Consider the following 15962-nt stretch of genomic DNA (forward strand, 5'->3'; position numbering starts at 1 on the left):
GAACGATTATCATTTAAGCTAGAGGTGATGGCACTCCTCAGAAACAAGGAAGATATTATATATGAAAAAAAACACATTCGTATCTTCCCTGACTTCTCTCCAGCAACAGCTATTAAACGCGCAGCCTTCTATAATATTAAACAGCGGCTACAGCAAGCCAGTGTCAAATATAGCCTCCTGTATCCGGCAAAACTGAAAGTGGAATGGCAAGGGCATTTCTATGTCTTCGCTAGCAAGGAAGAAGCAGAAAATGAATTAAGAAAGCTGATCCCGGGACTATTCTGATACATAATTGTGAGTCATGGCGGTAAATGATAATGCTAGGATTAATAATCTACTGTCTGATCTATTTGTTTTAAAATACGGGTTTTTTATCAGCATATATTCTCATATATTCTTATTATTACTTAGTATTACTAGGGCGCTATATGTTTATGTTTTATTGTGCTTAATTACGTTTTCTGACTTTTTTTTTTCTCTTTCTTTTCTAATTATTTCATGTGTACCCTAAATGAGACTGTTCAATATCATACCCTTGGTTTACTGTTATTGCTATTATTGCTAAGGGGGGAAGAGAAAGAGAGCAGGCTGGATCTATACCTAATCTATCATCTCAATCTTTATAATTATAACTATCAACGTAATAATAAGCTGCATGGCAACAACTCTTGGGGAAATAGGAAATTAAGACCTAAACTATTTCACTTCCAGTTAAGACTATAAAATGACATCAAAAACTCAGAATCAGTGTCTCCATGATGGGACAGTTAACTTCGTAAGCTGGAATGTTAAAGGCCTGAATCACGAATTAAAGAGAAAAAGTACTTTCTTACCTAACAGGTCTAAATGCTAAAATAGTATTTTTACAGGAAACCCACTTACTAAGCAAGGATCAGTTCCGGCTGCAAAAAGACTGGACTGGCCAAATGTTCCATTCTAGTTTTACAAAGAAAACTAGAGGGTGGGAATTCTCATACATAGAACAGTACCATTTGTAGCATCAGATGTAGTATTGGATCCTGAAGGGAGATATGTAATGGTCATGGGAGACTTATCTAACTGTAAAATGATTTTGATAAATGTTTATGCACCTAATGTTGATGATAAGGAATTTATACAAAATAAAGAGAAAGCTAATAAGCTTTTAGCGCAACAAATTCACAAGCAAGATGTACGCAACGCAATCTCGGTAATCACTAACACGAACGGAGATAAAATCATCGAACACAAAAATATAATGTACACTTTCAGAGACTACCATAAATCCCTATATACTACTGAGTTTAAAGAAGACAATATACAATCTAATGCATTTCTGGATACGTTACAGATACCACAAATTGGCGCTTTTAGTGTGGAGGAACTTGATAAACCTCTGGCATTATCAGAATTACTGGATGCTATAAAGTCACTCCAAGGTGGAAAAGCAGCAGGCCCTGACGGCTACCCTGCAGAGTTTTACAAGAAATTCTCCGCTCAGCTAGCTCCCCTCCTATTAGCAACATTTACAGAAGCCAGAGATAACCAATTTCTTCCACAAACCTTTCGCCAAGCATTAATCACTGTCTTTCCAAAACAAAATAAGGACTTATTACAATGTGCATCATACAGACCAATTTCACTTCTGAATAACGACGTTAAAATACTCTCTAAAATCATAGCTAGAAGGATGGAGAAAGTGCTCCCTCGGTAATATCACAAGACTAAACTGGATTTATTAGGGGCCGACACTTATCTTCAAATCTTCACGCCTGTTTAATGTAATATACTCACCAACTAAATCAAACACCCCAGAAATATTATTATCATTGGATGCAGAAAAAGCATTCGACATGATTGAATGGAAATACCTTTTTACTATATTGGAGAAGTTTGGGTTTGGCCCGAACATTTGTGCATGGATTAAATTACTGTATACTAACCCAGAAGCTTCAGTTTGCATCAATAACATTTGCTCAGACTACTTTAAACTAGAGCGTGGCACATGACAAGGATGCCCTTTGTCACCGCTGCTGTTTGCATTGCCATTGAACCACTGGCAATACATTGTCGAAATACTGATCAGATAAAGGGGATTAGCAGAGAAGGACTGGAACAGAAAATCTCATTATATGCAGATGATATGGTACTGTATATATCAGACCCAGAAAATTCTGTGCCTGCAGTCTTAGCAGCACTCACAGAATTTCAAAAGATCTCTGGTCTCAGAATTAATCTGAATAAAAGTGTACTCTTTCCAGTGAATTCTCAAGCATATAATATTAGATTAGACACCCTACCTTTTATCATTGCAGAACAGTTTAAATACCTTGGGGTAAACATCACAAGTAAACATAAAGCTCTATATCAACAAAATTTTGTCGTCTGCATGGAAAAAATTAAACAAGACTTGCATAGATGGTCAACCCTTCATCTCACACTAGCTGGAAGAATTAACACTGTTAAGATGAATATTCTTCCTAAGCTCCTTTTTTTATTTCAAAACATCCCAATATACATTAATAAATCATTCTTTAACCAATTAGATTCAACAATAACCTCATTTATTTGGAATTCAAAACACGCATCAAAAGAGCGACCCTACAAAGACAAAAAGGCAGAAGGCAGCATGGCTCTACCTAACTTCCAGTTTTATTACTGGGCGGCAAATATACAGGCGATAAGAGCCTGGACACAAATAGAAGAACATACACAGGCATGGACTGCAATAGAAGTAAAATCCTGCAGTACTTCTTTGTATTCCCTGCTCTGCGCTGCAATAAACACACGTTATCGGCAATACACTAATAACCCAATTGTGCTCCACTCACTTAGAATCTGGAACCAATGTAGAAAGCATTTTAAGCGCTGTTCAGCGCTGTTTGGAGGTCTTCCTTGTTCTCTACGTACTTACGTAGGAGGCGTGATGATGTCACACGAAACTCCGCCCCCACGGCCATCCAGTTCAAATCCATTACAGTATATGGAGAAAAATTAGCTTCCAGTTATGACCATTACGCGTAGAATTTCGAAATGAAACCTGACCAACTTTTGTAAGGAAGCTATAAGGAATGAGCCTGCCAAATTTCAGCCTTCTACCCACATGGGAACTTGAAGAATTAGTGATGAGTCAGTCAGTGAGTGAGTGAGTCAGTCAGTGAGGGCTTTGCCTTTTATTAGTATAGATTTCAGCACTAGTACCCTCCTTCTCCACTCCTCAGGCATCCTCTCACTTTCCAAGATTCCATTAAACAGTCTGGTTAAAAACTCCACTCCCATCTCTCCTAAACACCTCCATGCTTCCATAGGTATGTCATCTGGACCAACAGCCTTTCCATTTTTCATCCTCTTCATAGGTGTCCTTACTTCCTCCTTGCTAATCCGTTGCACTTCCTGATTCACTATTTCCACATCATCCAATCTCATCTCTCACTCTCTCTCTTCATTCATCAGCCTCTCAAAGTACTCTTTCCATCTGCTCAACACACTCTCCTCACTTGTGAGTATGTTTTCATCTTTATCCTTTATTACCCTAACCTGCTGCACATCTTTCCCAGCTCAGTTCCCCTGTCTAGCCAATCGATACAGGTTCTTTTCTAACTCCTTAGTGTCCAGCCTCTCATACAACTCATCATACGCCTTTTCTTTAGCCTTTGCTACCTCTCTGTTGTCTACTTTTCTCCATGAACTTTTGTCTACTTTCTGTATCTCTCGGACTATCCCACTTTTTCTTTGCCATCCTCTTCCTCAGTATACTCTTGTACCTCCCCATTCCACCACCAGGTAACCTTTTCCTCCTTCCTCTGTCCAGATGTCACGCCAAGCACCCTTCTTGCTGTCACCCTGTGGTGTTATGGGTCCACAGCTCGTGGAGAAAAGGCCATTGATTTTAAATAAATAATCATCGCACCCAGGCGGCCGTGAGGGGGCGTTGTTATAGCGAGCCGCGGGGCAGTCGTCGATGTGGGCGTTTCTCACCGTGTGCACAGGTGAGGAACTGCCCACATTCGTGATTGCTCCCGTGGCTAATGCTGCAGCTGAGATGGCCCCTCACGTTTTTAAAAGAAGCGCGAGTCGGTTTTAGGGAGAGAGAAAGAAACGATCGGAGAGAGAAAGGAAAGGAGAGGACGGAGGTTATCGGGAGCAGGAGAGGAAGCAGGTCGGTGAGAGGGAGAGAGCCGCGAGAGCGGCGGGCGTCGGCGAATGGCGCTCGTGGACAGCTGCATGGAAGCTGGGTGTTAGGCCGACACCCGTGTTTGTGTTGATGTCGCTCGCTGAGCGAGCAGGTAGCGGGAGTGACCAAGGTGAAAGCGACGAGCCGCAGAAGGCCGCAGAAAGGCAGCGGAAGTCGGGAGGCTTGGAGTGGCAGTCCTTGGTGTGAGCGTCCTGGAGACCAAGGAGTCCAAGTCTCGAGGCTGGGATGAGAGCCAAACCGAAGCCAGGGATCGGGAGGTCTCCAGTCTTGCGTGTGTTTGAGGAGGGCAGCTGTAGAGAGCGTCTTGCCTGCTGCTTGGCCCATACGGGATAAGCAGGTGAGACGCTAACAGAAGAGCACCGTATTTGTTGATGGTTTTAAGACTGCTTCCTAAAAAGATTTTAACCTCTGGTTTTAAAGGATTGTTTTTTTCTATTTATTGGTTTTACTCCACGTTCTTTTTATGGATTATTTATTTAATGAATTTGAAGAACTGCACTATTTATTTGAACACTGTTTTTGTTTTTGTTGACTGTTTTAAATAAAAGCACTTTTGCACTTTCTACCTTCCCCTTGCTCAGTAATTTGCCTCCATTGACTAGCTCATTCGGCAACATTATCGACGGTGTTGGGTTCAAGTGCTTCCAACATCAAAGGGAGTGTGGAGCCAGAACCCACATCGTCACACACCCTTACTACATCTGCTATACAGGGTGGTCCAGATCTAATTATGCAGATCCAAGTCATCTGGATGATTTTGATTTATGCGCGGACAATTCCAGTCTGGCTCGAAGACGATTCTAGTTCGGTGCGGAGACGATTCTTCATGTCATCAGTTCGCATACTTCTCGATGGTCCAGGATTTTTCGGGTGATTTTCTAAATAAACTTAAGTTATAGCTTAATGAAAATTGCATTATCAGATCTGGACCACCCTATAGTTTCCCAACTGTCTGGTAACTCTTCACTGCCACCAAGTGCGTGTCTTACCTACTCCCTAAACTCAACTTTGCAGTCTTCCTTTTTCTAACTTCCATCACTTAAACCTTGGCTCTGCTATTCCTCTCTTCCTCTTCTTGATCTCCAACCTCATCCTACAGACCACAATCCTATGCTGCTTAACTACACTTTCCCCTGCCACCACTTTGTAGTCTTCAGTCTCCTTCAGATTTACATCCTATGCAGAAGAGTCATCTACCTGTGTGCATCTTCCTCCACTCTTGTACGTAACCCTATGTTCCTGCCTCTTCTTAAAATATGTATTCACCACAGCCATGTCCATCCTTTTGGCAAAATCCACTATCCCCTGACCTTCTTCATTTCTCTCCTTGACACCATAACTACCCATCACCTCCTCATCTCCTCTGTTCCCTTCACCAACATGTCCATTGAAATCCGCTCCAATCACCACTTTCTGTCCCTTGGGTACACTGTTCATCACTTCATCCAACTCACTCCAAAAATGTTCTCTCTTATCCATTGCACACCCAACTTGTGGGGCATATGCACTAACAGCATTCATCTTCACACCTCCAATTTCTAGCTTTATAATCATTACTCTGCCTGACACTCTTTTCACCTCCAAAACACTCTTGACTTACTGTTCCTTCAGAATAACCCCTACTCCATTTCTCCTCCTATCCACACTAGGGCTGCAACTAATGATTACTTTGGTAGTTGACTAATCGTTTAATTTATTTTTTGATTAGTCACAATTATTTCATCCCTGACTTTATTGATGCCTGCGACCTGTGGTTGCACATCCTGTTCTGGGCTCCAGTGCATGTCTTACCTCATCTGCTCACGTCTATCAACCTGTGAATGTCACCCTGATGTCTCTGCATTAACACAATCAAAATTAATAATAATCAAATTAAAACAACAACCAGTGAAACATATGAATTTAAAAATAATCAGATGTTTTTATATTAGTGTGACCGTCACAATAAAAAAGAAATACATTAAACAATACTAACTAAAGTGCACATAGTCTTTAAACAAAAAAAAGTGCATTTAACTTAGCCAAAAAATACATAGTTAAAACTGAAATGTTTTCATATTTTAGTAATAAATGACAAAATGTAGACATAAACTATATAATGGGTAAAGTCTGAAGTGCAAAGATCAAATAAACACTTTCACAAAAGGATCAAGGACGATACAATAGCTTCCATGGTGCAGCGATAGGAATTGCTGACTTACAATGAAGAGTCCTCCAGTTTAATCCTGACTGCCTTGTATATTTACCATTTTGAGTAGTGAGTTGCTCTTATTGTTAATATTATACAACAAACACATATATTTGATTTGCATCTGTAACAGCCACTGTAAATGTATAGTACTTGTAAAAGTTAACTTTTTTTTTTTTTTTTTACTTTTATTCTCTCAGTCACGATCCATACTACTGGCCCATCCCCCCAGGGATCTGACGCTGTTACTTTTTATCTGAAACTGGGAATAATTGTAGATGTGAGTGGTGTTTTGAGACAATCGAACTGGAAATTCTCTGATCTGGATGGATAAAAGCTGACACACAAACGCTGGCTAATCTGCCTTATTCGTATCTTATTGTCACTTGATTTTTTTACTCAATTTTATTGAGTGTTCCTGCTTACGCTGAATTAGTATGCGTCTTATGATCCGTGATGTCAAAGCCACACTAACAAAAAAACAGAGACATGGGTATATATGATATTTGCACTTTGAGCTACATTTTTTTGTATGAATATGTGCTATATAAATAAATGTTGATTGATTGATTGATATTTGGAATTATTCATTTTATGACCTTATAGTACATTTCGGAAAACATTGTGGCACGGATGCAACATTATTCATATTCATTTGCGTACCTTCTTGCGGTTGTAATCAGTGACCGCGTTTTTTTTCGCCCTGATCTTGCCCAGTCTGCACAGGACTCCAGGACATGCAGAGTAAAGAACGTTCCTCTGCAAAGTGATCCATGAACGCTCTTTTTTTCTCAGTGGACCCCGTACATGCCTTGCACAGTACATGTGCTTTGATTGCCGCCAGCTCAAGCTTGTTATAGCACAAGCAACAGGCTACCTGCGTGTTCCTGCTAGCACTGAATAAGCTCATGTCTTCTGGTGTAAGCGTGCAACACCGGGGGGAAAAAAAAAAAGAAAGAGACAAATATATGTGACATTATGAAGAGATCATTGTATGACCTGAATAGTACCAATCAGAAAACATCATTGCACTAATGCAATATTATTTGAAAACGAACAGATCAGGTGTAAATTTGTTACTTGTAAAAGTTAGCTTTTTTCACTTTTATTTTCCCAGTCTCGTTCACGCTCTCCCTCCCTTATTGATCTGACCCCAACTAAATAACTAACAGCGCCAGCATAAATTCTCAAGAGATGGCAGCATCACATCACCAGGATGCTTTCGTTTCAGATGCTAATGCATTGCGGTGGTGCTGCCATGAAAAGAAAGCTCCGCTTTGCATTATCTGCATTCAATTTTTTTTTCTTTTTCAGTGAAGTGCTCCCTCACTTTAGAAAGTTTCTGTCTCAATTTTTTCCATCACCTAACCCCCCCCTCCGACTCACCATTGCAACCACATTTATTTTCCTCTAAATTCTTCTTCATTGGTAGGACTGTGTGCAGTCTTGACAAACAACAAATGATACTGCCAGACGTTCATGTAGTGCATTGCAGTTACAAAAACCAATGTGGTTCTTTGTGACTGGAGCCTCTACTGAAGGTTCTGTTTATAATGCATCAACAATAGAAAATCTGTGTTAAAGATTTTTTGTAGTCGACGTCGTCAATTACGTCAACTAATTGTTGCAGCCCTAACCCACACCATGTTAAAACAATTTGAATCCACCTCCTATCCACCTGGCCTTACTCCCCTTCCATTTAGTCTCTTGCATGCACAATATATCAACATTCCTTCTCTCCATCATATCTGCTGACTCTCTCCCCTTACTAGTCATACTGCCAGCATTCAAAGCTCCTACCCTCAGTTACACTCTCTTTAACTTCCTCCTCTCCTCCTGCCTCCGGACACATCTCCCCAATCTTCTTCGGCCAACAGTAGCCCAATTTCGTTGTTAACCTGGGGCTCGACCAATCCAGTATGGAAATGTGTATTGTTCTTCGCATAGTGATTTGGCAAAGGGCACCAGATGCCCTTCCTGACCTAACCCTCCCCATTTATCCGGGCTTGGGACCGGCACAAAGAAACTCACTGGTTTATGAATCCCCTTTGGCTAACTCATGAAACTGCCAATTAAATGAAAGAAAAACTGCAGAAGATGCAGGAGAATATGCAAACTCCACATGGTCAACAACCAGGCACAAAAAGACTGAAGTTTAGGATAATGGATCTGAAAAGCTGCAGTATTAACCACTGCCATCATTGTGGTTCTCCTCTTAAATACATATACACTAGAGTCTCGCTTATTCGACATAAATGGGCCGGCAGAACATCAGATAAGCGAAAATGTTGGATAATGGCAAGTGTTAAGAAAAAGCCAATTAAACATCAAACTATGTTAGACACAGCAGTCAGGCAGGGTCGGGGGGAAAGTAATACTGTGCCCTGCGCATTTATAATGTTCCTTGCTCTTTGTATCATCCATCGACGGCAGATGCTTATAGCATGTCCTCGATCTTTTCGGATTCACTTTTATGGTGAACTGCTACAGCGCTGGGAGACTGCGATTGCTTTGGGATGCTCTTCTGCGCGTCGTCCCGTTGGGTGGAATCCCACAAGAGTTTAGAAACTCACTCACACCAGCCATGATTCTTTTTAAAGGTAAAGTACAGGTTAATTTGCTTTATGTATTTTTACTTTATATTTTGTATTAATCATTTTTATATGAATAGTTTTGTGTTGTGGAACAAATCATCTGAGTTTCCAGTATTTCTTATAGGGAAATTCGCATTGATATACTGTACGAGTGCTTTGGACTGCGAGCACATTTCCAGATTGAATTATGCTCGCAAAAATTATGCTCGCAAACCGAGGTTCCACTGTAATTAGCTGTGGTAGAGTCGGGAGCAACAAAAACTAGACTACACTCACAACTTGCAGTTCTTTTTGCCAACTGATGCATTTTTTTTTTTTTTGCGGTGAGATGTTGGATAATACGGAATGTTGGATAAGCGAGACTCTACTGTAACACAATTTTCTCAAACAAATTATCCTTTATTTTAATGTGAAGCAAATTTAGTTTAATACTTTTAGTTCTATGGTGTTTAGCAAACCTATATTATTGATGTTTATGTTATTGTCCACAATCCCTTTTCATCTTTTTTGAGCAAAGAGTGCAATGTGAATACCATCTCCCTCATCAAATCCATCCCTAACCAAACAACCATGGACTACAATTTTATTCAGAAAGAATGATGAAATAAAATATTTTTGAATTTTTATAAGCTCAAAATAGAAATTATTTCTAACTATCTTGAATTGAACTTTTAAATCTTTAAGTTCAGAATCTTTTTAAAATAACCTCTTTAGTTAGCAGGTATTTTTACTCTAATGATTGTCAAACTCATGAAATGAGTGACATTACAATGACTAGCAAAATGCAACATTATATTGTTTTGAAAATATCTTAATGTTGTTTGATAATGTTACCATTATATTATTGTTTAACAGGTTATATGTCAACTGATACAGTTTAAAAGTTGACAACTACATTTTCTATCTATCCATAGTCCTTTTTCCATAATCTAAGTTTAGAGGTGCAAATAACTGGAATCTATGCTAATCTGTTGCCCAACCCTATATAGGCACCAGTCCATCAAAGTGTACACTCATGTATATACGGTCAATCTATGATCATACAGTACAGAAAACTTTGACTTTTAAAGAAATACTCCAACCAATAATATTTTTTCATTTGTTACTTGAAGACCCGCCTCTCCCCCTTCAATATTTTAGCAAAAACCATGTTCTGCACATTTGTACATTAAACTGCATAACAGTCATATGGCTTAAATGACACAAGTGTGAGATTTTTATTTCTTTTTTTCACCACTGATGTTTTCCAGATTGCAAAGCAACTGACACAAATAAAATAAGATTATTTTTATTTTTTCCACTGGACGTTTTCCTCATTGTTTGCCATTGTACAGCATTGGTCACTACTGTATTCTACTATATCTTAACTTTTTTCTCTCCATTCTGCCACTGAGTATTTCAAAAGGGTTACTGCTCGCACACTGTGAATCCCTGCAGGAATTAATACTCGTGTGAATACTTTGATTTCAAAATAAAGCAGTGGCACAGCAAGGTCAAGTATACAATGGAATCAGGAAGTGTGGGATAAATCTTATATATACACACACATACATATATACAATAGCAGATTTAATGTTCATGTTCTTCTTTTGTTGAAGTTGGTCTGCATATATAAAATGGCACGCCATACAGAAAGGTATATTATGTACATCTAATTTGAAACATGGTGGTGAACATAACTTAACTTGTAAAAACTAATTCTACCCATATCAAAACAAGAAGGCCGTTTAAATTCGATTCGACAGTTCATTTCCTCGTAATTTTCAAATACTAGGAGGTGTGCAGCAGCACAGAACTTAACAACAATACGAGAATCGCTACCCACCTATGCAAAGGCATATGTACTGTTCTGAATGTATTTTTATGTACTACCAAACACGTAAAAGATGGGCCTTATGTCAAATCACTTCGGACACGAGCACACCGAAATACTGTGACAGGAATGCCGGAGTGGTGGCAGTCCACCCATTCCAAACTGACCCCAACACCACATAAAGAAAGGCGAAACGTCTTTAAACGTCCTAATCCACTTGTAGGAAACATAAAGAAAGACAATGGCGATCTGCGAAATACTCACTTTCCAGCCAAATCTTTGTGTGAGCCGCTCGAATTCATGAGCTGGGCCAACTCTTGCCTGCCTGCCGCCGCCATCTTGCTGCAGAAAAATAAAGCACCACTGACAGGCGACTTCCTATGGTACGAAAAACAAGAAGGGCCGTTTTGATGAGACAGCGACGCGGTCCTCCAGTGGGCGGCTAGACGTCATGACGTCTACGGCAGTAGTCATCTAACCTTCCGCGCAGATCTTTTTTTAAGGATACTACAAGTACATTTCCATCCATCCATTTTCCAACCCGCTGAATCCTAACTACAGGGTCACGGGGGTCTGCTGGAGCCAATCCCAGCCAACACAGGGCACAAGGCAGGAACCAATCCTGGGCAGGGTGCCAACCCACTGCAGGACACACACAAACACACCAAGCACACACTAGGGCCAATTTAGAATCGCCAATCCACCTAACCTGCATGTCTTTGGACTGTGGGAGGAAACCGGAGCGCCAGGAGGAAACCCACGTAGACACAGGGAGAACATGCAAACGATACTACGCTTTCGATAACTGTTTAATAGTGTATCGCCGGCGACGAGTGTCAGAATAGATACTTTGCTATTTACATGTCTGTTTTACTTTACATGTCAATTTTAGGCGGTTTGCTATCCTTGAAAGGGCTACTTGTCTTTGTCACATTTTATGAAATTCTACTTAGGACTTTGCAGGATTTCTGTTTTTATGGGAACCCCTGACGCTGGTTTTGAAGGAGCTCATTTACATGATGAAATGCTAGCACAAAGTGATGGTGACCAGTTCCTGGCTAATGCAACATGTCATCGCCATACCCGTCCGAAGTCCCTGTCCCTTGGGACCACTTCCAAATTTTTGAAATGGTGCACAAGAGTTCTTTGAAAATTAAATTGGTTCTTGTGCTTTGAAAACATTCCTAATATGTCTACAAAACAGCAGTCTTTAAGGTATAGTTGGCTTCCTAGCAGGATCAAGAAAACCTGAACACAGCCTGTTATTGTAAACAGCAGCAAATAATGAAACCATTGGTATTTTACCATTTCATGTTTATTTATGGAACCTCTTACTGATCTAGATAAATAAAGGTTCTTTCTGGAGCTTTCATGTGAATGGTTCTTTTGGGAGCCAAAAACAGTTTCCATACAGCATTTCTCTGAAGAACCACTCTGGCCCTTTATTTGTAAGAGTGGTGGGGTCAGATACAACTTGATCTGACACACTTTTCTCAAGCTCCACTAATGTCCACACATTTTTAATTCACATTTTAAGATGGCAAAATGTTAATGGACTCCAGAGGTAGCACTCTCTCTCAGGTATCTTCCCACCATACTAATGCTGCAAACAGCACTCCAAATCCTGGATACCAGCCTCAAGATTCTCCAACAACTGCTCTGAAGAGCCAAGCAAGTACACTGTAGTACTCCATAGTGCTCAGTGCGTTGCTAAATTGGCTGGTAGATCTAATCCTTGTTCTGCTTGACACCAATGTAATGCCGGTGCAGACAGCCAGAATGGATTATTTGCTCTTTACATGATTCCTTTAGGTGGCTCAATATCCTTAAAAGGACTACTTGCTTTTACTACCATACTAGCAACTCTGTAGCCTTATCTCTATCACTCTCTCTGCCTCCTCTGCTCCTCCCACCAAGCTTTATCATCCTCATCCCATCTCTGGCTCTCTCAGTTGTAGCAGGCAACCTTAAGGCCATCATAAGAATAAGCAGAGTGAAGAAGCTGATGACAATATTTTATTTCTTTAGAGGTACAAAACAGTAATAAAGCTGCAGACACAGTTCCCAAATGATTGCATGACCCTGAACAAGTTACTAATATGCATTATAACCAAGGTTATCCATCCATCCATCCATTTTCTAACCCGCTGAATCCAAATACAGGGTCACGGGGGTCTGCTGGAGCCAATCCCAGCCAACACAGGGCACAAGGCAGGAACCAATCCTGGGCAGGGTGCCAACCCACCACAGGACACACACAAACACACCAAGCACACACTAGGGCCAATTTAGAATCGCCAATCCACCTAACCTGCATGTCTTTGGATTGTGGGAGGAAACCCACGCAGACACGGGGAGAACATGCAAACTCCACCAGGGAGAACCCGGGAAGCGAACCCGGGTCCCCTAACTGCGAGGCAGCAGCGCTACCACTGCACCACCGTGCCGCCCATAACCAAGGTTAAAATAATAGAATATTTTAAAATGAAGGCTACCGGCTTCATGGAGAAACCAGCAGAAAATTCTGTTCAACTGGATGACATTACTTGTCAGAAAACAATCCCATTTTTATCCTAGTCAGATGAAGATAAGACATATAATGGATAGGAACTAAAGCAGTCAAGCATACATGAAGAAATGATATCTTGGTACTAACCCCAAATCTATTCAATGCTCCTCTTGTAGTTCATCCTTGGAAAAAAAGTTAGTAAACATATATCCCTTGATTCTATAATCAAAAAATTATTAACCTCTTTCTAAGTAATGTAATATATTAAAATCAATAACTCATGGTGTCAATATGACAAATACTCTATTTATAATATTCTAATCTGTCTGAAAGCATTGCATTTCTTTAGGCCCTTGTGTCTAAAGCTGATTTTGTAGTTTAATTTTCCTTTTCTTTTAATATTGTACAATTCCTATTTTTTTCTTTCAAGTATTTCACATAAATAAAGATGGGTTCTTGCAGTCCAAACTACTTATGTAACTGACATTGTAGTGGGACAGTTAAGATTAAGTTATTTTGCTGACGTCAATTAAGGCCTTGCCATAGAAAACTGTAGTACAGGGGTGCTCTACAGTTATTAAGGAGTAGTTGTATATAGTGAATCGAAAAGAACATTGTACTCTATAAATTGTAATCAGTGAATAACATTATGAACATACCTCAAAAATCCTGGGTAAACCCACATTGGAATACTTTCTTCTCAATAGAGCAATCAATTTTCTGTGATGTATGACACCAGATTTCTGTCTTCTAGGAAATCTGTCTTCACAATTATTTCATCCCTATGTAAATACTATTAATTTATTCTAAACATGTTTGCATCCATGGCCAAGTTTTCACATGATGCAAAAAGCAGTACATAAATAGGATGATACAAACTCCATAAAGAAGCCCGAACCAAATCTATGGCCTGAATTTTGGATAACACTCTTTTTTATATGTCCACATACACACTCATGTATGTTTTCAGTGTTTTCAATTAAATAACATAATAAATAACATAACATCCAGCTCATGGTTAAGGGTACTGGGCACAAGGCAGGAATTAGCCCTGATATGGGCCCCAGACAAATGCAGAGCCATTCATTCGAACATGTATTTGCAGTTGTCTGCTTCTTTTGGCTGTGAAGCATCCTCCCATAGTCACCAGTTTGAAACTGATTGGATGCTACTTGCAAGCTTACTGATTGTCAGGACAGTCAGGTTTAGAGTGTTCTCATAGTAAAAGCAAAGAATAATGAATAACAAAAACTAATTGCCTAGAGTTGTACAAAAAATTAGTTTAGGTTATCTTTAACTCTAAGCAAGTACTACATCACTGTTGCTAAATAGGAAACTAGGAAAAAAATATATAGATAATATTGGTGCTTTAGAATTGTATGCTGAAAGCAATGAATTAATTAATGTAATTGACTAAATGCCAGGTGGAAACCCTACCTGTAATGCATTTTGCCACAATGCTTAAATAGTACTGGTAGAGCACAATTGTGTAAGGCTTTGTCCTTAGGTGAATAAATGACATCATGCCTCTCACCCATTTCCAACTATTTAATGAACAAAATAAAGCTAATTTAAGATTTATATCTTTAGAATTGTGCAGTAAAGAGTGCACAAGCTAACCATTTCCACCCTTCTTGAATTCACAGAATTAGGTTAGATGAATTGGCATTGTTAAACTGGTCCTAGTGTGTATGTTCACCCTGCAATGACCCAGGAAGCAAGTCTATATGGGAACCAAAAGTGTTCCATGTGGGCCAAAATACGGATTCCATATACGTGGACCTAGTCTAGATAACATGCATCTTAACTTTAATAAATTATATAAAATAGTGAAAGATTTATTAACTTACATTTACTTATTTTGCTGATGTCTTCATCCAAGGTGACTTACAGTATTTCAGGTGAAATGAATACATCATGGTCACAAAGTGACCTCACAACCTCAAGATTTGAAATCCAATGAATTAACCACTATACCACACTCCAATCATTAAACTAGGAGTTTATTAAAAAAAGCATGAATACATTTTTTATATGATCATTGCTTGCAGGCTTTACTAAACAACTGCTCGGGCATAAGTAAAGTATAAACTTGGTATGCACAAAAGGGGAAATCGACCTGCATATTAGTAATACCTGCAGTTACACATAGAATCAGCATGAGCTGGGCCTTTATGGCATTCTGATAGATTCACCACTATCAGTCAAGACGTCTGATAGCATGGTGCCTCTCCTGAAAGAAGTAGAGGATGTTATTAAGAGAGCTAGATCAAGTTCAGCACCTTGACCGAGTAGAATCCCATATAGGATCTATAAGCAGTGTCCCTTGCTACTCATGGGGCTGTGGAAATTCCTGAGAGTGATCTGAAGAAGAGGAAAGCAACCCCAACAGTGGAGATTTGCTGAGGGAGTTTTAAAGGAAGAAGACTCCAAAAGCATCGACCAGTTCAGAATCATCTCTTTGCTGAGTGTAGAAAGAAACATTTTCTTTGGTATTTTAGCAAGGCAGGTGGCTGAATTCCTCTGAAACAATGGATACATAGACACCTCAGAACAGAAGAGAGGTGTTTGGGGAGTGCCGTGGTGTCTTGGGCATACAGGAATGGTAACTCAGGTCATCAGAGAAGCCTAAGAGAACAAGGGAGATTTGGCAGTTTTCAAGCTTGATCTGGCGAACACCTATA

General features: G+C 39.7%; 1 protein-coding gene across 2 annotated transcripts in view; it reads right to left on the bottom strand.

Moving 5' to 3' along the window:
- Positions 1-11140, bottom strand: part of cops4 (COP9 constitutive photomorphogenic homolog subunit 4 (Arabidopsis)) — a 50215-nt gene extending 39075 nt beyond the window's left edge. For both annotated transcript variants that reach the window (XM_039758823.1, XM_039758822.1), the window contains exon 1: positions 11034-11140. In XM_039758823.1, coding sequence (XP_039614757.1) covers positions 11034-11107 — 74 coding nt within the window. In that variant the 5' untranslated portion in view covers positions 11108-11140. The remainder of the gene's footprint in view (positions 1-11033) is intronic.
- Positions 11141-15962: the final 4822 nt, after the last annotated feature.

This window comes from Polypterus senegalus, chromosome 7 (genome assembly GCF_016835505.1).
Source record: "Polypterus senegalus isolate Bchr_013 chromosome 7, ASM1683550v1, whole genome shotgun sequence".
In the NCBI taxonomy this organism is placed as follows: domain Eukaryota; kingdom Metazoa; phylum Chordata; class Cladistia; order Polypteriformes; family Polypteridae; genus Polypterus; species Polypterus senegalus.